Here is a 27,311-nt window from a genome sequence, read left to right on the forward strand (position 1 = left end):
CCTGGAAAGTACCAGGGTTGCTTGTGCATGGCGGCCTTGGCTTCCGAGTGGATTCTCGCTGGGTTTTCTTGTGTTCGTCATCTGCTGCAAGGCTACGAGACGCCGGATTTCCCTCCCATTCTGTGCAGGGAGGGGCAGAGATGCAGAGCCAGCCCCGTGAGAACACGCCACCAACCTGGGCTGAGGCCCCGGGCTTTCACGGGGTGTGTTTTGAGGGCACACAGTAGGTGCACGATTATGTGTGCATCTTCATGGCTTCCACACGGGGCAGAGAACGAGCGAGTGGGGAGTGGACGGCTTCCACCCTGGGGTACGCAGCCGGTGTGCCGCAGTCCACGGGCCCGGCCTCACCCCAAAACTGACTGAATTAGGCTCAGGTGACCCCCGGGCCCTGGCTACCTCAGAAGAGCAGCTGTACGGCAGGGGCGAGGCCCGGTGCTAGCTCTCATCTTTCCGTGCATGGGAAAAGTGATGGAAGGGGCTAAGCTGACCGGACACCGCAGGGCTTCTGGGCCGATTGACCTGTGGAATGTTCTGTACGGAGGAAATGTTCTCACTCTCTTGCGTGGTGGAGAGAATACTTGGAATTGTTCCCGGCATGGAGGCACATGGGAAGACACCCAGGAGGCTGTGGAGAGGAGGCTCACAGGCCAATCGAGGCCACCTGCGGGCAGAATGCAGCGGCCGGCCGCGCTTCTCGGGCCCCTCCCATTAAGATCCAGAACTTTCTCCAGTGTATGAGGATGGGCCTCTGTGGGACAGACATGCCACGGAGGCTGGGAGATGGGAGATAACACAGACATTCGCCCCATCCGCTTCTAGAACGTCTCCCCATCAATGCTCTGCCCACACACAACAGTAACTCTCCACATATCAGCCCCCCGCCCCGCCCCGCCCCTGGCAGCCACCACCCCGTTTTGCTGTAGAAGCTCCATAGAAGGGCAGCTGTAAGAATCGTTTCTTTTTCTGTGACTGGCTTATGTCGCTCAGGGAAGCATCCTCAAGCTTCGCTCGCATTAGGAGTGCCTGCAAGAATTCCTCTCCTTTTCAGGGCTGAGTAATACTCCAACTTGATAAACCACATGTACCGTTTTTTAAATTTTTTTCCTATAGCGACTGTGATTTTTCGACACAAACCAAAGAAGCCGTCGAGGTCTACGGAGGCTCAACTGTCGTGACGTGTGCAGGACTTGGGTGACCACAGGATGTGGAGTTTCGGGTTGAAGAAGATGGTCCTTCACCAACCCAGGTAAGTGGTGGAGCACAGCACACTTCATGACCAGGCCAAGTACACAGAAAGCCACTGGTGGGGGGCTAGGGGGGAGGGGGGAGCTGGCCCCTCCCCCACACCCATAAAGTTCTCACCTGCAGCAGCCAGACAAAGCACCAAATACCAACAGTGGCAAACATGACACCTGAGGGCCCTCTATGTGAGCCAGGCGCGGTTCTAGGCACCCTGCATCTATAAACCCACCCAGTCCTCAGGACCTGCGGGGCTCCATGCCAGTCTACTCACAGTGACATGAACAGGAACACGGGTTCACAAGGCTGAGGTTGGAACTCATGGGCCTTGAGCTTGGCTTGGCTGGCCTTTGTCACTTCGGCTACGCCTCCAGCCTGGCTTTTTGGTAGTTACTTGGAGGTCAGAGTCTCACGGACTTTCTTGCCTGGGCTGGCTTTGAACTAGGCTCCTCAGATCTTGGCCTCCTGAGCAGCTGGGATGACAGGCGTGAGCCGCCCAGGATTCTTTGCAGAATACAGGACACAGCCCACTGCTATGTCTGATTAGCCCACGGGCCCACAGAATATGGGGGGACCCAACCAACTCCCCCAGCGGTGGGGGAGCTCCTCCTTCTCAGACCCCACTCCACGCACAAACGTTCATATTTATCTGTGCACACCCAGGGCGTCTGTCTGTCCCATCATTCTAACAGCCAGCGAGGCTCACATGGAGGAAGTGACCTCCTGTTGAGTAGCGGGGTGGGCTGTGGAGGGGCTGAATCCATCCCTAGGCCTGGGGCAGCTGCTCCAGCGGGCGCCCATCTGTCTGTTGACAGCGCAGGGTTTCCCATCTGGACTGACGGGGCTCCTGGCGTGAGGGGAAGGGCTGGCACTGGGCTTCATTCCCTCCGGCTCCTGCACGCGCTGGGGCCTGGCACACGGAGGGGGCGCGGTGCGCATGCGCTGGGGGGGCAGGGCGCCAGGCTGCGGGCTCAGCCCCGGCTGCTCAGGTGTGCTCACGCACTGCTTTGTTAAAAGGCAGCGAAGGCGAGACGTAAGCGTCTGATATAATTGAATAGTTATAACTCCATTCATTCATTGGAAACAAAAGGAAGGAGGAGGCTTGAGGGTGGGGAGCGGAGCGGCAGGGGCCCCTCCCTTCCATCCCCGCCCCTCCCTAGGTCTTTGCTGGCCACCTGAGGGAGACGGGGAATGGGGTGCAGGAACGCACCCCGCCGTGTGTGCAGTGGCGCTCACTGTGTGCACGGCGTGACAGACTCTTACTGACCGCTATGGGAATACGGGGGGGAGGGAGATGGGGGGGGACTGGAGATGTCGGGGATCTGAGAACAGGAGTGAAGAAAGGTCAGGTTCAAGGCTCCTGAAGGGGAGAGAACACCGGAACTGGAAATGAGGCGAATCCTTGGTTCAAGTGCAGCCAGACCTCTGCAGGCAGACTTGGTTTTGCACTTTGCAAAGTGAGAAGCTCGGCATTATAGTTCTTCCCAACCCCACAGACGTAACCACAGCCACCACTGGGCACCCAGGAGCCGCAAAGCAGCTAAGACACTGCCCGGCTTCTGAACACACCTCCAGGCAGCCTTCCAGGATTGCTCTACATCATGAGTCTCCCTCCAGACCTCCTTCCGTGGCTCCTGTGGGCAATGGCAGTGGACAGGATGGCAGTGGGAGAGATGGAAGGCATGAGGCTGTGGCAATATGGGGTCAGATGCTAGGACAAGTGACTCGGGGCCGTTCTACCAGGTGAGATGATCTGATGGTCCATCAATGGAGGCTCTGACTGCATCAGCCCCTCCTCGGGACAGTCCACCAGAACAGAGAGGCCACTGACTAGGGTCTGCACACCCAGGCCCAGTTGGTTAGAGAAACACCCTGGAAATCACAAATGAAGAACCAAATGTTGCAACCAGCATGGTGGTGCGTGCCTGTAATCTTGGCACTTGGGAGGCTGAGGCGGGAGCGACAGGAGTTGAAGGCCAGGCTGGGTTATAGAGTGAATCTGAGGCCATCTTGAACTGCAGAGTGAGACCTTGTCCTCACCTCTCCTCCCCCGCCAAATATCAACCTACTGCGTGTACAGACGTACCTGGATCTTATTTTAATTCTCTGAAATCTGATTGTAATCACATGCCACGAGGTGACAATGGATCACAGCCTGTTATTTGACGTGGTCTTTGTTGGGGGGGTAGATAGAGGGGGTCCATTTTGGAGGCCATTAAAAGACTGGATCTTGAAAGCGATTGTGGGAGGAAAGCTAGGGTGTGAAGATCTGAGCTTGCAGAGTGGAAGTGGGGCTCCGGATGTCGGGCAAGGGAGGACCTCAAATACCTGCAGGGTGGGCAGCGGGGTTTAGTGGAGGCTAGGGGGTCAGCCGGTGCTGCGGGACTGGCTGGGGCGGGTGTGGAGTAAGGCACTGGGGCGGATGACCTCACCCTGTGTGGGCAGCCTGCCCAGTCCCCGCTCCTGACGTACTGGACGAGGTCAGAACCCACAGTGCTGACACCCCCCCTGCAGACACCCCCCCACTGGAGAACCAACACCAGCACCGCCTCGGCCGACCTCCGGCACACACAGACGCCTGGCTCCAGACACAGATCCCAGGGGACTGGAGCGACTGTGCCAGAACCTTCTCCACCAACACTTTTCCAAGGCTGCCGCTTGTTGATCACAGAAGCGGAGGAGACATTTAACAAGCCCAGACTGTGTACATGGAGGAAGCCCTGGGCCTCGAGGCAGGGATCTGGCAGTGTCTAGGGACAGAAGGATGCCAGACGCATCTTCTAGATCAGTGGTTTTCAGATCCTGTCCAGGGGAGCCTCCCCCACCCCCTAGTTTTGACGGGGGTCTTCCTTTCTAGTCATTTGGGGTCTGATGTGAAATTTCAATACAGTAAAAGTGATTTTCTTAAGCAGTTTAAAAATACAAATTGAAGGCGGGGCCTGGTGGTCCATGCTTAGAACCTCAGCTATGGCAGGGGACACCAGGATCCACTGAATCACTCCTCTGGAGTGTGGGATGACAGGCCTCCCCCCGCCACCGTGCCCAGCTATGGGGTTGAGATGGGGTCTCACAAGCTTTTCCATCCCAGCTGATCTTGAATCACAACCCCCCTGTTCTCGGGTTCTCCAGCACATGGGGTTACGGATGGGAGATGCCAGTGCCCCGCCACGTCAGGTATATTTGAAAGCAAACTTCGGCTTCAGAAATCTGAAGATGCTGGTGCTTTGCGGACAACTTGCCTGCGTGTCCCACCAGCAGCCTGTGGGTGGCACTGGCCGGTCTCTGCCTGGCCAGCTCAAGTCTGGGCTATGGCTCCCAGAGGGTGGGCCTGCTTGCCCTCCTGGTGGACCATGGGGCCCAGGGGCAGAGACCACAGGAAGCCCTCACCACCGTGCACATGCTCAGGGCTGGGGGGCTGGGGGCGAGGGCTGTGTCAGCTCATGACACAGGAACCCTTTCCTCACCCATGCTACAGCCTCTGCTCTTATGAGGCCCATTCAAGGGGCCCTGAGGCCTGTCAGTCTGGGGACACTGTGCCCGCCCCCCTCAGGTCATCTAGATGAACAGGGCTGTTCAGGGCAAGGTTTAAAGTGACCCCTTAGAAACTTCCTCAGGGTGGCAAACTTCTAAACGAAGACGGACTCAGCAATCAAACATGCTTGGCCTTAAAAGCTGATTCTGGCCAGGCGCCGGTGGCTCACACGTGTCATTCTAGCTACTCAGGAGGCTGAGATAGGAGGATCTTGGTTCAAAGTCAGCCTGGACTTTTGTCTCCCGTTAACCACCAGAAAACCGGAAGTGGCGCTGTGGCTCTAGTGGTAGAGCACTCGCCTTGAGCTGAAGAGCTGAGGGACAGCGCCCAGGCCCAGAGTTCAAGCCCTATGACTGACAAAACAAACAAACAAAAAGAAAATCAAAAGCAAAACCAAGTCAAGTGTGGCAGTTCATGTCTATAATCTTAGCTACTTGGGAAGTAGAGGTAGAGAGGTTATTGTCTGAAGCTAGCCCAGGCAAAAGTTCTAGACCCTATCTGCAAAAACAGCAAAAGGACTGGGAACCTGGCTAAGTTGCACAGACCCTGAATTAAACCCAAGTAGCATATAAGGAAGAAGAGTTATATATTAATAAATATATACATACATACATATTAGAGAAAGAACATGCTGGTTTCTAATAGAATCTCAAAATTCTAAATAGATTCTTTTTTGGGGGGGGGGGCTGTGGGCCCTGAACTCTGGGCCTGGGCGCTGTCCCTCAGCTCTTCAGCTCAAGGCTAGCGCTCTACCACTTGAGCCACAGCGCCACTTCCAGCTATTTCTGCTTATGTGGTGCTGAGGAAGCAAATCCAGAGCCTCATGCATGCAAGGCAAGCGCTCTACTACTGAGCCACCTTCCCTAGCCCCTCTATATAGATTCTAATAGAATCATTTTTTTCATAAACGGATACATAGATAAACAAATTACTCTGTTGGCCAAAACAGAAGACTCAAGACAGAACCATCAAACTCTTTTTCCCTCCTGGGCACTGAATCTTTGTGGTGTTCCAGCAGAAAGCCTTCCACAATAGGGTAGGAATGTGTTCGGATGGAACATTCATTCGGAGTTTTTAACCACTCCTGCGTTCCTGAGGAGCCTGGATTCTCCTCACAGACTTTTGGGGGAACGGGGAGAACTCGGCCTCTCTCTGCTTGCCCAGTGGATGTGTGGGGTTGATCTTGGCTTCAAGAAAGCCCCAGAGCCATGCTGCCTGAAACAGAGCTCTGAAGACCAGAGCAGCTGGCGAGAGGAAAGCAGAGTGCATTTCTGCAAAAGCCAGCCTGTGCTCTGTCAGCTTGAAAAAGAACAGGGCTGGGGATATGTTGATTTTGGTACTAGATGCAAACAACACTGTTAACAGCATAATTACGGGCGTGCTTTTTCCAGTCCCCTTGTGGGGCCATGGCCGGGGCAGGTGACCCTTCCATACTGCACATTATCTGGGTGGAGTTTCTGGCGGATGCTTTCATCCCAGGGGCCCTGGGGTCTTAGGAAAAGAGGGCATGAATCTCTGCACATCCAGGGACAAAAGTGGTTGGCTGCTGAGAGAGCAGAGATGCTCACCCGACCCCAAAATGCCAACTTCCCATGAAGCTCCGAGGCGAATGGTCTTCCTGTGCTGCATTTGCTTTATTTACTTTGTTAGTTATTTGTTTCTGTCACCGCGTGAGATTCCTACCCCGTGTCTGCCCCCTCGCTGCACCTGTAGTTTTCAGCCTTTCACCCTATATTCTCTCTCTCTCACACACACACACACACACGAATTTATATTCTCTGAGCACAGGGTAGAGCCCTGAGTTTCTGAAAATCACTCAGAACCCGGATGAGGGTCTCACTGGGTGGGATGGAGGATTGAGAGGGATGCACAGGAAGAGATGTCAGTCAGGGTATGGGTGGGATGTGTAGGGCCTGGGTGGAGGCTGACAGAGTGTGTGTGGGCTTCTGTCGAGCAGGAAGGTCCTATCCAGAGAGACTGTGCAGGGACACAGTTCCGACAGCCAGAGTGTCGACCAGCAGGTATACCAGTTGTCTAAACTTTCCCAGGGTTCTTGGGCCCTTTGTTTTGGGAGTTTACATCTTTAGACAGAGCCAGACACATCACACAGCCATGAGGATGGGGATAACAAATGAACACAAGTGTGGGTGAGGATGTGGAGGGATCTGAAATCTCATCAACTGCTGGGGAGCGGGACTGTAAAATGGTACAACCAATCTGGAGAAACAGAACGAGGGTTCTTCCAAACAAAAACTGAAATAGAATTAGCATATAACAATTCCACTTCCTGGGCATTTATCTCAGGGACTCAAAGCAGGGTCTTGAAGGGATCTCTGCACAGCCTTGCTCATGACAGTGTTAGGCGTAACACCTGAGAGGTGGAAGCTATCCACGAGTCCATGATGGGTGAATACACAAAATGTGGTCCATCGGCTTTAAGAAGGAATGAACTTCGAACACATGCTACCCCCTGGGTGACCCCTGAGGATGCACTGCTGAACGCCACAAGCTAGTCACAAATACAAGTACCAGGTGACTCTAGTTACATAGAACATGTAAAGGAATCCAATTCATAGAGACGGAAAGATGGTGGTCACCAGGAATGGAGGGGGAGGTGGGAGGGAACAGTGACTGTTCAACAAGTAACCTCAATGTTGCAAGGTCAAAAGTCTTCTGGAGCTCAGAGGATGAGATGCCTGTGCACCAGCGTGAAGAGACTTGATACCACTAGAGCCGCACACTTAAAAATGGCGGCGATGACAGTGCAGTGTATGCCACAGGAGCCTGACCGTGATTTAAAAAAAAAAAAAAATCAAGGGCAGGAAACAAAGAGGGTCTCTCAAATGTGTTCTGGCACACTCTTTTGCCTCGCTCTCTTTCTAATCCTTAGGCTGTCTTACAACTAGTGCACTTCTCCTGTGACTCTTGCTCCGGGCCAGTGGGTGGCTGTATTCCCTGCTCTGTCTCCGGCTGAAACGCTCTATGGATCTCTGAATGGGGCTGTCTGTCCAGGTGTGAGGTTCCTGCTCCCCAAACAGAAGGTGCTGCCTGGCTCCGTGTGACTGAGGGACTAAGTGGCTGCTTGGATTCTGGGAGCTCATTACTGCTGCCAGGGTATATGTGCTGCCAGGAGGTTTGGAGGACCACGGTTCTGTGAGCACAGAGAGCACAGCCTCCTGCCTCCTAACTGGCCGCCCGGCCTGCAATAGCTCCATGAATGGCTCCCCTTAAGGCCTCCTGCTCACTGGCCAAGCCACGCCCCCTCAGGTGATGGACAGTGAGGTGGTGCTGGGCCCGCCCACCCGCTCTGCTCCCTGTAGGCTCCGTGCTCTGTGCCTTCCGATCACGCAGCCTCCTTCCAGCTCCTGAGACCTGCCGAGGGCCACCTGGCCTCCCTGGATCGCCTTCCCGAGACCCCCACCCCCACCCCCGGCAGGGCTTCTGGGAACTCAGCCATGAGATGCTGTGGGGTACATCACCGGGCCCTGGCTACATCCCGGTGGGAACTCACAGTCCTTCCCACCCCCACCCCAAGGCTGGGGGATTCAAAGACTCCTCATCTTTGTGAGTGAATGACATGTTCGTTACTGTGGCATTCAGTGTCTCCCTGTGCCCTCCTTTTTGAGCTAGTGTCCTGTATGCAGCCTCAGGCTGGCCTCACACTTGTGATCTTCCTGCCTTCCCTTCTTCCTATTAATCACCACGATCATCACACAGACAGTCCTTGGCGAGTGTTCGCCAACCCCTGGCACACAACTCACGTGAAACTTCAAGTACAAGGCGTTGCTACTACCTCCATTTTTACAGATGTGGAACCTGAGGCACAAGGGTAAGAGGTAGTTCGCTCAAGTTCAGGTTCACACAACTTGTGAACGAAGGAGCTGGGTTTGGGCCTCACCCGGTCGGACCTTAACCACCGCAATGAGGCTCGGAACCGGATTTGATTTTCCCGGTGGCTGGAGAGTGTGTGGCCGACCTGGAGCTGCTGCTCCGGGAACACGTGCTGAGCGATGGAGGCACACCATCTCCATTCACGCATCCACGGGCCTTTTCCAGCCTCCGTGTCCCAGCTGGCCTGAGCGCTCTCCTCCCCTGAGCAGCTCCAAACCGGAGGGCTCGGATGGCAAAAGACCTCTCCAAGCTCTGTGCTCCCACCTGGTCCTGCTGGCACCCCCAAGGCAGAGAAGACAACTTCTGTGTCTACACGGCCCCCTGACTGGGCCATCCTTTGTGAATATGGATCCCCAAGAGGCGGAAGAATCAGGGCCTGGGTTCTCACGCATGCTCACTGCTCTGTGTGCACGCTCCTGGGCAGACCCCACACGCAGAATGAGAGCCTGGGGCGGAGCCGTGGGCGCTCTGCTCTCAATCTCCCTCTTTTTGTTCAGACACAGGGCTAGAGAAGGACTGGTCCGACCAGCTACCAGAGCTAGCACCAACATCAAATACTCTTGGTGTCTTCCTTCCCACCCAGCCCTGGCTGTGTATTGGGTACCGTGTTCTACCTCTAGGTGTTGTGTTCCTCTCCCAGCAGCTCGTTTTATGGAGGGGGAAAAAAAATGGAGATGTACAAAATGGAAGAAAACGTATGCCAGTTCACATGGCCACAGAGGTATAGGCAGAGCCTAATCCAAGCCGTCTATGCCTGGGGCGTAAACGAGGCTAGTGCCCAGGAAGCCAGTCTGACCTCAGTCAGGGTGAGGAGCCCGGGGAGGTGCCGTGGGCATCGCGGAGACGCCCAAGTTTTGAGATCACTGTTGACGATGCTACCTTGGGGGCTCCTGCCGCCCCTTCGAGAAGGCTCCTACGTTGGTTCAATTTCCTGGGATGGAGAGGTGGTGGATTTTGGAAGCTACAGATGGAGCAGCAGATGGGGACTGAAAACCTATCAGAGTTGCCCGGGATGGAACCATTCATCTGCAAAATTCATATGTTTCTGTGTGTGGCGACTTCGTGGCAGCAGTAGCGAGCGGAGCTGTTGGTGCCTACTGCACGAAGCACCTCTGGCGGGGGAGGCCGGCTGAGTGGGAGAGGGGGTGCGTGCGCGTGCACGAGCAGCCTGGGCAGCATCATGAAGAGAGCAGGGAGAGGAAGAACCAGCCAGACCAACAGAGATGCAGCCCAGATGCTAACAGAGCTGCAGAAATGCTGTTCATCTTCCCTTGGACCTCAGAATAGGCCAGGAAGTCCGGAACCCTTGGAGGGCCACGGGATGGGACGTGGGATGTGACCGAGGGGAGAACACTGGACATCCACTGAGCGTGCTCCAAGTGCCTGTTTTGTTATTAAGCCTCGATGACCGGGCACAGTATGTGTGTGCCGGTGGGCTCGCTGTCGGTTAGCAGGAGAGAGTAATTCAGATGTGAACGCCCCCCCCCTTTCCCTGGCCCCCAGAATCATCCTCTGGGAGGCTGAGCAGAGCTGGGGAGAGGGGAAGCTCTTCCCAGGGAAAAGGACACCTGCCCAGTTACACCTCAACTTGCAGTCAGTGCAGCACAGCACCTCTAGGGGGCAGCAGCAGGTACGTTCGCCTGGCCTCCAACAGTCTCTGTCCCAGTGACACTATTTGACCCCCTTGAGGCTGACCTGACCTCTGTGGGCTCAAAGGAGGTCTGGGGGCCAGGAGAGCGGGAACCTGAAGCAGCAGCTGCTCAGACTCAGGGACAACATCTGCCCTGGGACAAGTATCTCCCACCCAGCCGCAAGTTCAAGAGCCTCCACCATTGCCATCCGTGTTTACCAGGCATCCCAGGCTAGCTCTAGCCTGAGCCTGCTGACTGTAGCTAAGAGGTTCACTTGAGACAGAGAAAGCCCCAGCCCAGCAACCAGACAGAACTGGTTCTCTGCACTGCCGGGCCTCAGTGTCTCCACCTGTGACTGGGTTTGCTGTGGAAGCTGAAGGGAGGGCATGCCACGTCGGTCCTGCACAGCAAGCCGGGCATTTCTGAACCCAGTCCTTCTTGGGAGAGGGGAGGGCTGCACCCACTTCATCCAGTCCATTAAAGAAATTTCTCAGCTACGCGCTGCACACATTAGAAATGGTGGCTCACGCCGGGCATCCTTACTACCCAGGAGGCTGAGATCTGAGGACTGTGGTTCGAAGCCAGCCCAGGCAGAAAAGTCCATGAGACTCTTACCACCAATAAACTACTTTAAAAAAGCTGGACACACTGCTCAGGGACAGTGCCCAGGCCCTGAGTTCAAGCCCCAGGACCCATCACAGTACATGTGATCTGGTCCTCCCTTGTGGCTGGCACAAGTGGGCAGAAGGTGCCACAGTTTCAGCCATGAACCCACAGGCCGCACCTGGCCTCCTGACACCCTGCCTGGGCTGAGGCACACAGCCTCTTCTTCCATTCTGCCCGCTTCGAGTTCGAGGCCAGCCCTTCCTCTCTTCCCAGGGAGCTCATGGCTTCCAGTTTGCTCAGAATGACAGCACATTTCCTGCATTGGCCCCGGTTTTCTCTGACCTTTCACCTCTGGACACTCTACCCCTCCCCCCCTCAAGCAATGCTGCCTTTTTCTTTCTTTTGCACACACAGGGCACCAGCCCACATCAGCCTCCAGCCGTTCCCCACCTGGCCTCTCCCTGCGTGTGCCCTCTGCGTACCATTTGTTGGTTTTATTTCCTGTTGTTTTCCCTGCTTGAACTGAGTCGGGAGACTGTCCTCACCGTAAATGCCGAGTGAGTGAAGGAAAGGGGGCGGGGGTCAGCATCAGGACTACAAAGACAGCAGCGAGGCTCCCTGCAGCACCTCACCAAGGCCCACGCCTCCCCAGACCTCACTTGTGTCCCCAGGAGGGAAGAGCAAGGGCGGCAGGCCCACCGCCCTGGCTGACCGGCCCCCCCCCACCCAGGCCTCACCTGATGGGGTAGTCGGCCGCGCTGAGGTTGATGAAGAAGTCCCAGGGCCAGTCGGGCATCTGCAGGAGGTCGTGCATGCTCTGCAGGTAGGTGGACAGGAGGCTGGCTCCGCCCCAGATGGTAGCCATCCTCCAGGGGGTGACACGCACGTTGTTGTACTGTGTGGCGAACTGGAGCACTTGCCGGTGCAGGTAATTAGAGCGCTTTTCATGGGAGAGAAAGGGTGACATTCAGCGGCCCAGAAAAACCTCAGGCACCACGCCTTCCCCCCGGCCCCTTCCCTGCTGAGGGAACTGGGTGAGCACCACATGCTTGCCCCATGTCACTGGCCTGGCCCCAGGCAGCGGGGAGCCCTCACCATTCACAGATCTCCTCAGCCCCACCCCGAGCTACAGCTCTCTAGGCTCAGGCCGGTAAAGCCAGGCACTCTGCACCATACTGGTCTACACCCACTTCATTGGGTTCATTAAAGCAATTTCTCAGATGCACACTGCACACATTAGAAATGGTGGCTCACGCCTGTCATCCTAGCTACTCAGGTGGCTGAGATCTGAGGATCATGCTTCGAAGCCAGCCCAGGGCAGGAAAGTCCTTGAGACTCTTATCTCTAATAAACGACTCAGAAAAAGCCAGAAGTGGCGCCATGGCTCAAGTGGTACAGCATTAGCCATGAGCACGAAGAGGCTGAGGGACAGTGCCAGGCCCTAAGTTCTAATTATTATTTTTTTTAAAGCTAAAAAGGCTGGGTGCACTTGCTAAGAATCTGCGAGGCAGAGTTTCTGCATGTGGAATTTAACTGCCCGCCACCCTGCCCTCACCCCCTCCGATGCCTGCTGTGGACAGATGGGCTACATGAAAATCTTGGATACTCTTTCCTTTCTCTGCAGTGCTGCTGATAGAATCCAGAGCCTGGGGTGAGCTAGTCTACTTCTAACTCTTGGTTTTTAGGAGACAGGGCTTTGCTATTGAAGGCTAGACTGGCCTCAAACTTTTTTTTTTTTAATTTTTTTATTGTAAAGATACTATACAGAGGGTTACAGTTACATGAGTGAGGTAATGAGTACACTTCCTCTTGAGCATTGTTACCCCCTCCATTGTTTTCCCCCTACCATCCCCTCCCTCCCTCCCTTCCCCAAGGTTCTTTTTTTTTTTTTTTTGATTATGAATAAGTGATTACTTAATTTCCGGAAATTCACAGTATTGTGGAATAATGATGCTCATTTAAAGTCACAAGTTCATTCTAACTTTCCTGGAGCAAATTGTCTATCACAGTCTGTAACATATAACGGTGCTCACATGTTATATACCATATATGTGATCAGCAGCATGGGGATATTTGGTAGTGGTTCAACCAGATGAGTGGGAGTTCTTTGTTTCTTAAGTCCTGTTAGTTTTGTCATATCACCTAACATTTTGGATTTATCATCCACTTATCAGGGAGACCATGTACTGTTTGTCTCTTCGTTCTTGGCTTACCTCGCTCAACATGATTCCTTCTAGCTCCATCCATTTCCCTGCAAATGCCATTATTTTGTCATTTCTAATGGCTGCATAATATTCCATTGTGTATAGATACCACAATTTTTGGATCCATTCATCTGTGGTGGGGCATCTAGGTTGTTTCCATATCCTAGCTATTGCTGGCCTCAAACTTTTGATCCTCCTCCTGCCTCTGCCTCCTGAGTGCTAGGGTTACAGGTGTGTGCTACCATGCTCAGCACCCTTCCCTACCTTTGCCTTCTTGGTCAAAGACACAATCGTGTTGGTTGTGGGCTTCTGTTAATAAAGTTTTATTGGCAGTCAGCCACACCCTTTTGTTGACACTGCTCGTAGTTGCTGCTACACCACAAGGATAGTATTAAGTAGCAGTGGCTCCAGGAGCCCAAACTTGTTGACTTTTATAGGGAAATGGGGAGAGGGGACCTGGGAAGAGCTGGTGTAACAAAGCTTGTGGGGGGGCAGGTAGGGAGCACTGTAAGGGGAGGAAGAGAGATGGAAAAAATAAAAGTGTTGCTTGGATTGCACTGTCCACATGGCGACCAAAGTAGCAGCAGTGCGGTGAGTTTCCCACCCCCACCCCCCTGCCAAATAAAAGGCACAAAAGAGGATTCTAGATGATCTCACCAGAGGGAAATGGATATGCTAATCATCCCAGGCTGATTGGCTCACCGTGTATATAGATATTGAAATCGCATATTATACCCCAGAAAGATGTCTAATTGCTATGTGTCAAATGAGAATAAGAAAGAAAAAAAGAGGAAAACACTGTTTATGGAGAGAGTGGAAAGTCACAGCTGGAAATTCTGAAGCCAGCATTTGAGTATGTGTGCACACACATACACACACACACACAGACACACGTACACACTCATACATGCTTGCACAGCACCTCAGGAACACGTGCTCTTGGGCAGCCTCTGAGCCTTAGCCTGGACTTGTGGGGCAGCAGGAGGGAACAGAGAGAGAGAGAGAGAGAGAGAGAGAGAGAGAGAGAGAGAGAGAGAGAGAGAGAGCGCAGATCGTGGATGAAGCCCAGCCCTCACCTTGTCCACGTGGATATAGTAGAAGTGGTCCCGGTGGTAGATGGCCTTGAACATGCGCTGCAGCTGCCGGGAGGCCCGGCCATGGATGACCAGGACGAAGGCGATTCTGACTGGGTTGGCCGGCATGTACTCCACAGAGTCCTCGTCCCACTGGACATTCCTATTGGCTTTACCTGGGGGGTAGAAGGGCCAAGACAGCAGAGGTGAGACCAAGGCTCGGCTGCACCATGAAGAGTGGGGATGTTTGCTGATGCTGTTATTATTATTATTATTATTATTATTATTATTTCTGCAGTCTTTCTTTAAGAGGCCCAGGAGTTATTTTGGGGCCTTGAAACTTGATTCAGCTTAACTAATAAGCACATCTAAGCTGGGGTTTGCTGTCTGGGCACAAAAGGTGCTTCAGACGGCTGGTAGATGGGGACACTGACAAGTATTCACTCGCTGGCACAGGCAGGAAATGGGGGACGTCAAGGGAATTCTGGGTTAGGCGAGCTACGCTACCACGAGGCTAAGCTAACACACTGTGCCCATTCTTCCTTTCCTTAGCAGCAGCCAGTGCGTTTGTCTGCTTGCTTGCTTGCAATTGCCTTCCATTGTTAAAGGAATGGGTACAGGCGATCTAACCTCTGCACACGTCTCCAAATGTCCAGTCTGGCATTGTTAGCGAGACCGGGAGTCAGACATCTTGCGGTCTTATCCGCTGATACTTTTTGAGCCCCTTCTCAGGGCCTGAGCTCACGGATGCAGGGGATTGGCTCTATGATCAACCCAGGGCCCATCCTGTGGCCAATCAGAGCACTGCCTCTCTCTGGTCTCAGGACTGGATGTGTGACCCCAGCAAGCTAATTAGCCCGGAAGAAAACTCCACACTGTGTTGTTGTTGAACTATTTATTAGATAAGAGAGTTTCTGCTCGGTTGGACATCATACTGGAAGACCATGAGAGCCTCTGGGTTCCCTCAAGGACAGAAGCTGCCAGAAGAAAATCTATTATTGGAGAACAGTCCCCCGTGTCCAAGTCCTGACCACCTGCGTGAGCCCTGGGATTGGCCAGTGTCCAACCTGACACAACCCAGGCCGCAGCTCCTCATATGTAACTGTTTTTGTTTTTTGTGTTTTATTGGTCATGGGGCCTGAACTCTGGGCCTGGGCGCTGTCCCTCAGCTCTTCAGCTCAAGGTGAGCGCTCTACCACTTGAGCCACAGCGCCACTTCCAGCTTTTTCTGCTTATGTGGTGCTGAGGAATCGAACCCAGGGCCTCATGCATGCGAGGCAAGCGCTCTACCACTGAGCCACCTTCCCAGCCCCTGTTACTCGTTTTTTTTTTTTTTTTTTTTTTTTTAAGCCAGATCCAACACCAGATCCCAGCTGGTAAATGGCTCTAGAAGTAGTCTTGTCTCCTGTGTCTGTCTGTCTGTCTCTCTCCTCCTCCCCTTTAGAAATAAATGCTCCAGAGGAAGAGCTCCAAGAAACCCGGCGTCCTGGCTCGGTGTGGCTCAGGGCTGACTCCAGCCAGACCTCTGATGTCTGGCCTTGGCCTGAGCTCCTCTGGGCCGAGCTGCCTTCCTCGTGCGTTCTGTGTTGATAAGATCCAGAATACTGTCAGGACAGTACTGCCATGTGTCCCCAACACCTGAGCATGGAGACCATTTTGCCCAGAGGCCAGGAACTCAGCAGCCAGTCAGCTGTCATCAGAAAGCAAATAGCTGCCAAACAGAGACGACTCCTTCTAGAACAGGTGAAATGAACTCGGGTGATGTCTGCCTAAGTCACTGTGACATCTCCCATGGCCTGAGAGAGAAGATCCTTGGGGCTCTGCCCTAACTCACCTTCCATCTTACTCCCTGCCATCTTGCTTTCCCTTCAACAAGCTCCTTCTGCCTCAGGACCTTGTCACGGGCTATTCCTACTAGAGAACCCTCTCCCCAGATCTCACCAGGGCTGGGTCTTCCTGTCATTAATTCACCTTCCCCACAGAACTGTCCTCGCCTCCTAGCCTTCCATCGTTCACCATACCCGTTTCAATGTTGTGCATAGTATTTAACAGAAGCTGAAATGGGCTGTCTGTTTTCTGGTTTACTTTGTGAATGCCACGCTAGAACCAAACGCCACGTTTGCCATCAAGTATGCAACACCAGAAGCATACCTGCCACAGGCCTGCTTCTTGATGAAAAGGCACGATAGGAGGACCAGCGTTGGCTCGGGCCAATCACGATGCCTTTTACTGAGCACCGACCTGTCCTTGACAGTCACTAGCTCTCATGAATCCTGGGCACAGGGCCGCAGGGTGATGCTGTTATCCCTGTTCTTCACTGAGAAACCACAGCGCAGAGACTACAAAGCATTTGTTCAAGGTTACACGGCTTCAGTTAGTTAAGCTGAGATTCAAGCCAGGTCTCATTCCAAAGACAATGTCCTCAACCATAAACACAGACTACATCATCACACTAAGCCACGAGCACAGACTACATCAGCTTAGAAGGGAAGGTGGGTAACAATGGTGTTTATAAATGAAATATCTCTAAGGTAGTTATGGGGTTGAATTTCAAAATGGTCACAGTTATCACAGAATTTCTGTATTAGATGGGAGATGATTCTAGGTGAACAATAGTGATACATCTTTTCATCTACCCATATAACCATCTATCCGTCCATCCATCCATCCATCCATCCATCCATCTGTTCTTCCATACACTCATCCATCTATTCATCCATCTATTCATCCATCCATCCATCCATCCATCTGTTATTCCATACACCCATCCATCTATCCACCCATCCATCCATCCATTTATCCACACACCCATCCATCCATTCATCTATCCATCTATCTGTCTGCCCATCTACCCACCTATCTATGAATCACTCATCCATCTATCCATATCCAACTGCCAATCCACTCAAGCACAGCAACTACACAAATACACATCCAACAAAATATCTAACAGCTGACAAAAACCACACACCATCTGATCTTGCCGTGCCCTTCAGCCATGTCAGCCTCCTGCCACAGTCTCTGGATCAATGAATGAATGAATGAATGGGTTCTGAAGAAGAGCGGCCACTGTGGTCCTGAGGGGTGGATGTTTCCTGAGGGCTTGCTACAAAACATTACCAACCCTGGAGGCTCAGAGAGAGCAACACACTCCCCGGGTCACACAGTGAGGGCAGAGGAGAAGCAGATGATTCAAAGCCATCCTGCTATTTCCACCTGCCCTCTGTAGAGACAAGGATTTGGAGGCCCTGAGCCCTGCCTAGCTTTGAAAAGATTTGGACATCGATACTGAGGAAAGCCTCTCCGCTTTTGTGTGTGTGGGGGTACTGATCCTGGGGCTTGAACTCAGGACCTGGGCGCTGTCCCTGAGCTTCTTTTGGTCAAGGCTAGCGCTCTACCACTGGAGCCACAATGCGACGGCCAGCTTCTTTTAGTGGGTGGTTAGTTAGAAATGAGTCTCTCCTGCCCGGGCTGGCTTTGAACTGCGATCGTCAAGATCTCAGCACCCCCCCCCCCCCAGTAGCTGAAATTACAGGCGTGAGCCATGGGTGGCTGGTGGAGAAGACTGTTTTGTAAGCTTTCTAGTTTTGGAAAGCAATGTAGGGTCACAGGCAGACACACCGAGAGCTGTGCTTTTCCTGCGGGGGAGGGCTGGGAGACGGCCCTGGGAAATCAGAGGCAGCCACACTAACAAACCACTTCCTCTGTTTACATGAAGGTGTCCTTGGCTCAGACGGTGGCTCTGGACAGCTGAAAGAGCACAGCTCTGCAGCCCAGCTGTTTTAGGGAGGGCTGAGGGGGAGAGAGGATAGCCACGGCCACAGAAAGGCGGCACGCACAGAGTGGCTGGCGGGGCCGAGGGGGAGTGAGGTGGGAGGAGGGGAGGCCAGACAGCTGTTCAGAGCACAGAGCAACGGCTGAGTGTGATCGTAAAGTCACACAGAACTCCGTGAGAAGAAAGGCAGCAAGGAGGCCGAGGCTCAGAGGCCCCTACTAAGAAGCAGCCGAGCTGCTGAGCACTGTAGCGCACACTTGTCATCCCGGCCCTAGGGAGGCGGAGGTAAAGAGGCTCCCGCGTTGGAGGCCAGCCATGGAGAGACCCTTTCTCAAACCATGGAGGGCTTGGGTTTGTCCCTCGGTGTCAGAGCACTTGGCTAGCGTGTGCAAGGCCCTGCATCCTCAGCCCCGGAGGGGAAAGCGAACACGCAAACAAACAAGAGCAAAAAGAGATAAATAAAAAATAACACCCAACAGATGCGCTGCGTCTGTGCTGGCGGAACTCGATGGCTGTCACCATCACTATTCTAAGAAAGAGGAAAATCTGGCCCCAGACCACCAGTCCGGAGACTCTGGGCTGCAGGGTGGACGCAGATGCGTTGCGACTCCCCGCTGGGCAGGTCTTTAAGACAGGGGACTTTCAAACACCGCCACCCAAACACTGCCCAGCTCCTAAAAAAAGCAGCCTGAGCTGAACGCTGTAATCAGATACCTGTGGCACAAAATAGCAAATAAGTGGAGGAATCAGAGTGATTAGAAGCAGGAGAGAGGCCGACTGCACACGAATGTTAACAAGCCAGGTAGGCACGGAGAATAGCAATACGCTGCTGCTGGCAGGTGCCAGGGCTGAGCCCCGAAGCCGGCGCCAGCTCCCCACGTCACTGGCCAGGCAGTGCTAAGCCTCTTACACCAGCTCTGCGCCCCTCAATCTGCTCTCAGGTCAAATGAGATGCTGTAATCTCCGGTCTCCAGAGATGGCGGAGATGCGGGTGTTTTGCAGGGTCAGTGCGTGCATGCGAGCGTGCGTGCGTGCGTGCGTGCGTGCGTGTGTGTGTGTGTGTGTATACGTACCACCGTCAGGCCCCTCTGCCATCTCAGTTGCTGAGACTTGCTTCCTACCATCAGCCTCTGTCCGAAAATATCACACAGAACATTCCAGAAATAGCTTTGAATAATCTGGATTACAGTATGGCTGTCCGCATGGCTCTATTTTTATTACTAATCACTCTGTCCGTCTGTGGCTGAGGGTGAATCATACATGCAATGCTCTTGTAGTATACACGTTCAGGAGGGAGATGGGAGAGTCGGCCGTCCGTCTTGGTGCGTTCCTCATCCATCCCAGAACTCAACCAACTGTGCACGGAAAGTATTGTAAGAAATGCATCTAGCAGAACACGCTCAGACCCCTTTGTCATCATAATTCGCTGGCGTGTCGACCATCACAGCCGGCGGTGGAGCCTTTGGGGTGTACTCGGTCTTATAAATAATCTAGAGGTGAGTGGAAACATCCCAGACAAGGTGGGTCGGCTCTAGGCCGACGCGCTGTGCTCCAGCACGCCCGGTCTGTGGACGCGGAGGGTGACTGTCCAGGTGGGGTGCGGGTTTCGATACCCGTGGGATGCATTGGGATGGGTCCCCGAGGGCGGGGGAGGGGGAGGGTCTGCTGTGCACAGGCGGTGGTATGAGGGGGCGATCACGGTGGGCTGCCTGTAGAAAGAGGCTCCAGAAGGAGACATAAGGAGCAGAGGTTAAGTTAGGGTATGGTTTCTGGGTAGGCAGCTCCTGTGGCCTTACGCCAGCTGTGCAAACACTCTGTAAGATGGACAGACACGATCAGAAGCTGCCTCACCTGCGCGGTTGCAGCCAGAACCGAGCCCAGCACCAGGCATGCATGAAGCACCACAGGGGACAGGAGCCGGAGGCTGCTCCGAGTCACCTCCGAGGAGAGCAGGAGGGTCTCTCCATGGCATCACAGGGCATTTAACACCCCAAGTGCCCCCTCCCCCCGGTCCCAGTAGCCCTCCCCCCGGAGACCAGCTTGGCTGCTGAGAACCAGCCACTCATTGCTGTGGAAGGCTGGGGGCTCCCTGCCAAGACTTCTTTTCTGGCCACATGCGCAGCTACACTTGCAAGAGGACACGAGCAAAAAGGGGTGTGGCCGACAGATCCGTAGAGTGCAGATCTTGACACTTCACTCACCAACTCCTCGGGCAGGCGAGGAAGCTTCTGGGAGATTCCAGCTCATCCCCAGTGAGGAAAGGGTGAGCACCAGCCCCTACCAGCCTGTGGAGTCATGTGTCCAGAAAGGGCCGGTAATGGAGCGCACATAGGCCATGCAGGCTGGGGTGGTTTGTAGGGATGGCGGTGAGTAGAGACAGGTCTTTGGGAGTGGGTAAGGGGGTAAATCTGCCCGCGGGGCCCTCCGCTGCGCAGGGAGGGTAGACGGTGGGGCTGAAAGCATTTGCAGGACCGGGACATGAGGCGAGAAGAGGAGATGGTAGACATCGTGGCTGCCATCGTAAACAGTGACTCACACCGTGTCCCCTCCTCAGCCTCTCCAGCCTCCTGTCTCGCCACGCTCCTCCACCCCCTCCCCAGAGAGCCGCCATGACACTCAGCATCCACAGAACCAAGCTGTGTGTCTCAACGCTCAAGAAGTGGGCTCTTTGGTCAAGATCACACCTGCTGGCAGGTGAAGAGTTCAAACCCCTCAGCGGAGCGCCGGTGGCTCACGCCTGTCATCCTAGCTACTCAGGAGCCTGAGATCTGAGGATCACGGTTCAAAGCCAGCCCGGGCAGGAAAGTCTGTGAGACTCTTATCTCCAGTGAACCACCAGAAAACCGGAAGTGGTGCTGTGGCTCAAGTGGTAGAGTGCTGGCCTTGAGCTGAAGAGCTGAGGGACAGCACCCAGGCCCAGAGTTCAAGCTCTAACCCCTCACTCAGCTGTGCTAGAGAAGTGTGCTCATCTGAGGGGACAGTGAGGATAAATGGGGTCAAGGGCGGAGTGGGGACCTGCTGGGGTTAGTGCAGAGAGCTTATGGTGACTTTACCCCATGAAGAGACAACAAGAAGGCAGCCATCTGTAAAAGCCAAAAAGAACTGCTCCCAGAGGCAGTAGTCAAGGTGGCAGGATGCACCCTTTGGTCTATGAGCTACAGGTGGGCACTGGGTAAACCAAAGGCAGCTGCCACAGAGCAGCATGTGCAAAGGCCCTGCGATGAACCACAGCACGGAGGTTCAGAACAAAGCCAGCGTGGCTGGCACAGAGAGGCATAGGCACCATTTTAAGGGCTTCAGTGAGTAACAAGGTACAAACCTGTAAGCCGGCTTAGATCCACACAGGAGGGGTGAACTGTGCAGAACATGGTTTGCAGTCCCCAGGAGAAACTGCCGTGGCTCGTTTCCCCACACAATGCCCCTTGGGGGGGGGGGGCAGGCGGGAGGCAGGGCTCCCTGCCGGTGCTTATCAGTGCTCTCGGCCTTTCTGACCCGGAAGTAGTCTTATTTTTTTTTCAAGCTCTCCTCCAAGCCTTCCTATCACATGACATTTCCATCTCTGCCCCCCCCCCCTTTGAAGAGACTCGAAGGCTCCATAAATACCATCACAGAGACACACAGCAACTCAACTCATCTGTTTTTATTACCAACGGGGCCTGGTGAGGAGGAAACAAGTCTTATTTACTTCTCAGGGTACGGATTTTGACAACAGGTTTATTTTCTCCAACTCTCCAAGGACTAAGTGAGTAACACTCGAAAGTTAACAGTACATTAATTAATGCCAAAGTGGTGGGAATTTTCCTAATAAAAACCCTTATAGTAATCACATTACGGGCCATTAACGCTGCCTTCCTGATCACCAGCCATAAATACGCGTGGCAGGTGCTGGCTTTGGAAAGGGGCGCATTCCGACAGCGGCGCTGCTTTGCTGGGTTAGTGCTGTCACACCCCGTCTTGGGATGCAGAGGCTGGTTGTTCCACAGTGCAGTGTGTATGCATCTGGCCTGCACCTGCTGCCTGCGTGTCCTTTTACAAATGGGGAAACTAAGTCACGGAGCGGGAGTGGGACGGGTTGGTTTGCCCCAGGTTAAACATCTGGGAGGGGACAGAGTCCAGGCAGCCCGATTCCAGAATGTTCCTCCATCCTACCACCTCCTGAGCTAGCAGTGCTAGGCGGGTCTCTGAGGCCCGCCAGCCCCTTGGCCGGGCCTGACGCTGAGCTAGCTGGTGTCCAGGTGGAAGGGAGATGAAGACATGAAAGCGGTACCTGGTTTTCACCCTCAAGGCATGCCGAGGGACCGAATACCCCTGCCTGGGATTTGTTCTTCTGATGACCTGGTTTGGGAGATTGTGTCTTAAGTTCACAACCCAACATAGCCTGGCCCACCAAAGACACCCTGATTTCTTTTTGGGGGGGTAGTTACTGGGGATCTGGGGCCAGTGACTCTGGGGCTTCGCGCTTGCTAAGCAGGTGTTCTGCTCTCCGAGCCACGCCTCAATCAAGCTTTGAGTTTGCTTTTCACGTAAGAGTCTCATACTCTTGATCAAGCTGCCATCTTACGACCATGAATTTCCTGCCCCTGCCTCCTGATTAAAGTAGTGCCCAACCATACCTGACTTCTCACCCCCGGCTTGGGAACTACCGGTAAACCTAGGATATTTCTGAGAATATCCTCTTCTAATTAAAGACTTGTATAAATGAAGCCGCTGATGTTGCCCTGGAGAGAGCTTCAGGAAAGGGGGGAGCCTGTTAGACAGAAAAGGGTTAGGATGAGCCGTCCAGGAGGCAGGACCATATTCCTGCAGCTTCCGAAGGCCATTGTCAGTGAGAACCACCTCAATTAAATTAAATTTAGCCAGCTCCAAAAGGAAACACGTGTAATGTTAATTTCATGGGTGTACCAATGTGTAAAACTAACAGATGATACTTCAATGAGAAAGGCAGGGAAATGACATTTGGTTAAACAATGCATCAGTGAGTAGAATTTGTTGAAACTGCCATTTAAAAAAAAATTATAAGCACAATCAAAAGTTGAGCAAGCTGTCACCTGGGCCGGGCCAACTCGGTGTCTTTTGATAGGACACACTCCAAAGGAGTTGTGGGCGGCCTGGGCTGAGACAATTTGAACGAGTCGGTGGACTTAGGCTAACGGTGTGCAGATGTTTGGAGCGCTCTCTCAGAATCCCCTCTGCCGGGGCTGGAAGTGTGTCTTTGCTTGTTGATTTCCTTGTCTTAAACGCCACACAAATGACACAAGACGTGGGGGACTCTGGAAAGATGTGACAAGACTGGCGTGCCTTTGTCTTCCTGTCTCCCGGTGCGCAGACTGTGGAATAATGATGGAATATGTTTTCCGCAGAGTGGATAATGCAGACATTCTGTAGCTGCCACCAGAGCAGCTCTGCGGAGCATTCGTCACCGCCTGCCGTGGGGGTTGGCACCCCCAGGGCATGCCGCTCCCCTGACATTGTTTAAGGGGAGTCTCTCCCCTGGGTCCCCTCCCCCTGCCCCCTGCTCTTCTCCTTTCCAATAGTACCAGGCCAACAATTAAGGTACGGGAAGCAGATTGGCAGGGGGAGAAAAGGACTCCAAGAACACATGTCCAGCCTGGCAGGAGTGCGGCATGGAGAAAAGCTGGTATTACTAGACGCTCACACTCTGGCAGGCGTGGTCGGATGATCATAGCTGTTTCATTTAACGTTCCCGCCGCCACTCACCCGCGTGCCTTCCTTGTCCCAATTTTCCCCAGGAGGAGAGATGGAGGCAGAGGGGTGGAGTAGCACCGCCGAGATCGCACAGCCAAGGGTGAAGCTGGGGTCCAGAACCTCCCCTCCACCCGTCCTCAGTGGACGAGGGACGCAGAGGTTAACACCCGGCCCCTCCAAGCTGCAGGGCTTGAACAACGCACCTTCATTTCTCGCGCCTGCTCCCCTGGGAGGCTGCCCCTGGGGGGACCCAGGCTGCTTCCACCTTGGCTACTCTCAGTGGAGCCCACCCCCCTCCCCCGGATGATTTGGAAGGTCCAGAGACGTCTGAGGTTGTCAAAGCCAAGATGGAATCTCCTGGAATCTACTCCACTTTGGGTCGGAGCCCGGCCTCCAGGGCTGTCAGGCGGTGATATAAACCCAGCCACGCTCCAACAGAGTCGCAGAGCCCGCCGATCACGAATTCAGAGTCCCAGGCTCCCCCCGTGGGGACGAGAGCCGCAGGTGGCAGCGACGGCCGCTCCTGTGGCCCACACCCAGGGCCACCTCCCGGGATGGCCAGTTGCAGAGAGACAAGGCACTGATGGACGCCTGTGGCGACAGCTTCTCCACAGCTCTCGGGTCAGCGTGAGGCAGCTGTGCCGGTGGGGGCAAGAGGCTGGCATGTTAAGTGCCTTCCCCCCCCATCTCTCTCTTGCGAGCTTTGAATTGCAGAGAGAACATATTCCAAGACTAACCTGTCAGCCGCTGACAACTAAATTACTAACCCTGCCTCCCCTGTGCCCCCGTCCCTGTCACACACAGCCACGCTCACAAAGGAGAGCTCTCCGGGGACATGCTCCTGGCATGGGGGAAGGTGACCCTCCTGGCCACCTAGTCGGACGCACAGTCAGAGGGGTCCGGGGGACTTGGGTTTGGCTGAAATAACCCTAAGAGGAGAGGATGGAAGCTGACCACACCAGGACAGCCGAGCAGGCAGGGTGGGCGGGTCTCTCTCCTGCCCTTTCCCTTGGCACGCGTCAGAACCTACTTTCGCAGCTGGCCGAGACAATGGAGGTGTCAGTGACGGGCGCCTCTTCTGTGGCTCCCTGTCATCTTCCTGCTCTGCTGGCAGCAGCGAAGCAGCAGTGGTTATAAATGGGTGCTGCCATGTCCCAGCCCAACCCGGACTTTCTGGACAGGTGGTGGTGGTGGCAGGGGACTGTGTTTGGCTACCGTGCCCTGGTTTGCCAACTGCTGGGTTAAAGGGAAGCTCAGCTGACCAAACAGAGCACCCGCCCAGAAAGAGCCACGTGATTTTTGCCCTGCCCGGCCTCACAAGCCACTGGTCCTCCCCGCTCACAGGCGGTGCGGTGAACGCGATGCAGCACGTGTGTGTGTGTGCGTGTGCGTGTGCACGCACGTGTGTGCGTGTGCCCGTACAGGGCGGGCCCACTCCTCCACATTCAACCAGCCACATGGAAGTACATGGAAAATGGATCACGTCTCTTCTGAATGTATTATTCCTAAACAATGCAGGATGATGGCTATGTGCGTCGCATTTCCTTGTGTTGTTAGGTAACGGCGATGCTTTCTAGGGGAGGGGCCACGTAGGTTTTAGGCAAATGCTGTGCCGCTTTATATAAGGGCCCTGAATATCCCTGCATTTTGCTAGGCACAACAGTTCTGGAATGGGTCTCCCAAGATGAAGGGATCAGTATAGACAGAGGTATGCATATACACGTGTGTGTTGCTAGATACACAGAAACATGTGCACTCCTTCACCTATATTATATGCATGATATAGATATAAAACACATTTGCAAATACACTATACGTTTACAAATATAATGTATTATGTATCGTATATTTACACATAAAACATTTACAAATGTGTTATGCAGGTACCACACCTTGCTAAAGTGGTCATTTCTCTGTGTCCTTGAAAGTCTCCCCAGTTCCTTAAATACCTGCAGCTTCCTGTCCTTTAACCACGGGCTCTGTGAGCTATGTCATTCCCCCATTCCTGCTACTTTTTTGCAGGACCAGATCTCTAATTTGCAGGTCCGACTACTGAAGTATACACAGTCCTTGCTGGAAATGTATTAAAGATTTCAAGACAGCTGAAAGGAAACCCTCAATCCAACATGGGCTCCTCTGAGTAAAAAGTCCTGGAGCTGCCTGGGGTCCCTCCAAGTACAGGACTCCCCTCCCCCCCACCACACACACTAGTTCATGTCTTCCATCAGCCAACCAGCTCAGAAAGTTTTGTGACAAAGTTTGTGACAAGTCCGGAAAACTTGCCACCTGCGTGCTGCCTGAAGGCTTCTGAGAATGGTTTTTTTACACATCACAAGAAGCAGCAGAAGAAAATAAGAAACCCAATTTTCTTTTAGTATATTACTTGTCAGACAGCGAAATGGGATATAATTATGGTGTGACATTTCCAACAGCAAATATGTTCCAGTGTAAGCAATTAACACCGGTTCTTTTGGCAGGCTTAAAAAGATTACTCAGAGACTGTGCTAAGTTACAATGCCCCGTGAATAATAAATAATGGAATATCACAGCTAAGTTGCACGCGAGGACTAAAGTTCAAACTTCCTTGATGAAAATGGACCGGGTACTTCGTTAACTCTCTGTCACCGCCACTTGGCATGAGCGGAGGCAGATTATGAGATTTCTGGATTCATCTAAATTACTTATTTACCTTGCTCCTGAGAACGTCAGCCACAAAATAAATAAATACACAACAAGCCCCCCGCCCCACATACACATAACTGTCTGCATCATGTCAGCGGCTGGGGACCGGCCTCAGGTAGCGGGTTTAGAGGTGACCCGACCCGGATGGACAGGTGGGGATGTGGCTCACGGTTCACACGGCAACGGATCACCTGCGGGACTGACAGTGGTGAAGTCCCACGGAAGAGCTTGGAGTGGGAAGAAGCCATGCCACCCAGTAGAGGTGTGGTGTGTGTGGAGCTGACGCATGTGCAGTGCCTAGTCCGGTGTTGTTACAGGCAAGCGTTCAAGTAACTCAGCCGCACATCACTGGCAGGACACAGATCCTCAGCACTGACACTTGTGGCTGGTGCTGGGGGTGGACTAGACCCAAGCTTTGTCCTCCTGCCCCATCGAAGGGGCTGAGAAACACCCATGGGCAGGAGACGTGTAAACCAGCCATGTCAGAGCAAAGCCGCACTTGGCAAAATGGCAGCAGGATGATGAGGCGGGGGAGGGGGGGGTGTCTGGTAGGAGACAAAAATGCTCAAATTTGGGGATTTGTTGGGATGTGAACTCTATGGGAGAGATGGAGGAGTAGGGACAGGACACCTAACCCAGAATTCTGAGAGGTTCAATGGCTTGCCAATCCAATGAACTCAGCGATGCTCAGTCCACACTCGGCTCAGCAGGAAGCAATGCAGTGATTGATTAGCACTGTCTGCTTGGGCCCAAGAAGGTAGATGAGAGGCAGGTTGCAATCTGTTGACAGGTTTTGTGGTAGAGGAGTTTTCAGCAGCAGGAGAGAAAGCCATGTTTTTGTTGTGGGGCAGAAATAGAGGCGGGAGGAGGACAAGTTGGGAGCAACTGTAAGGGAGAAGCGTGAGAAGTCTTGTGGGGAGGGAGGGAGGCCGGCTGGGAGCTGGGTGGGAGGAGCTGGGTAGGGGAGAG

At 53.7% G+C, this 27,311-nt stretch overlaps 1 protein-coding gene across 1 annotated transcript in view; it reads right to left on the reverse strand.

Moving 5' to 3' along the window:
• LOC138825599 (xylosyltransferase 1-like) overlaps positions 1-27,311 on the reverse strand; it is a 155,115-nt gene that overhangs the window by 30,356 nt on the left and 97,448 nt on the right. Inside the window, exons 4-5 of the mRNA XM_070020272.1 lie at positions 14,183-14,355; positions 11,640-11,842 (exon numbers count right to left, since the gene is read on the reverse strand). Coding sequence (XP_069876373.1) covers positions 11,640-11,842; positions 14,183-14,355 — 376 coding nt within the window. The remainder of the gene's footprint in view (positions 1-11,639; positions 11,843-14,182; positions 14,356-27,311) is intronic.

This window comes from Dipodomys merriami, unplaced genomic scaffold, assembly GCF_024711535.1.
Source record: "Dipodomys merriami isolate MVZ:Mamm:240054 unplaced genomic scaffold, mDipMer1.0.p SCAF_138, whole genome shotgun sequence".
In the NCBI taxonomy this organism is placed as follows: domain Eukaryota; kingdom Metazoa; phylum Chordata; class Mammalia; order Rodentia; family Heteromyidae; genus Dipodomys; species Dipodomys merriami.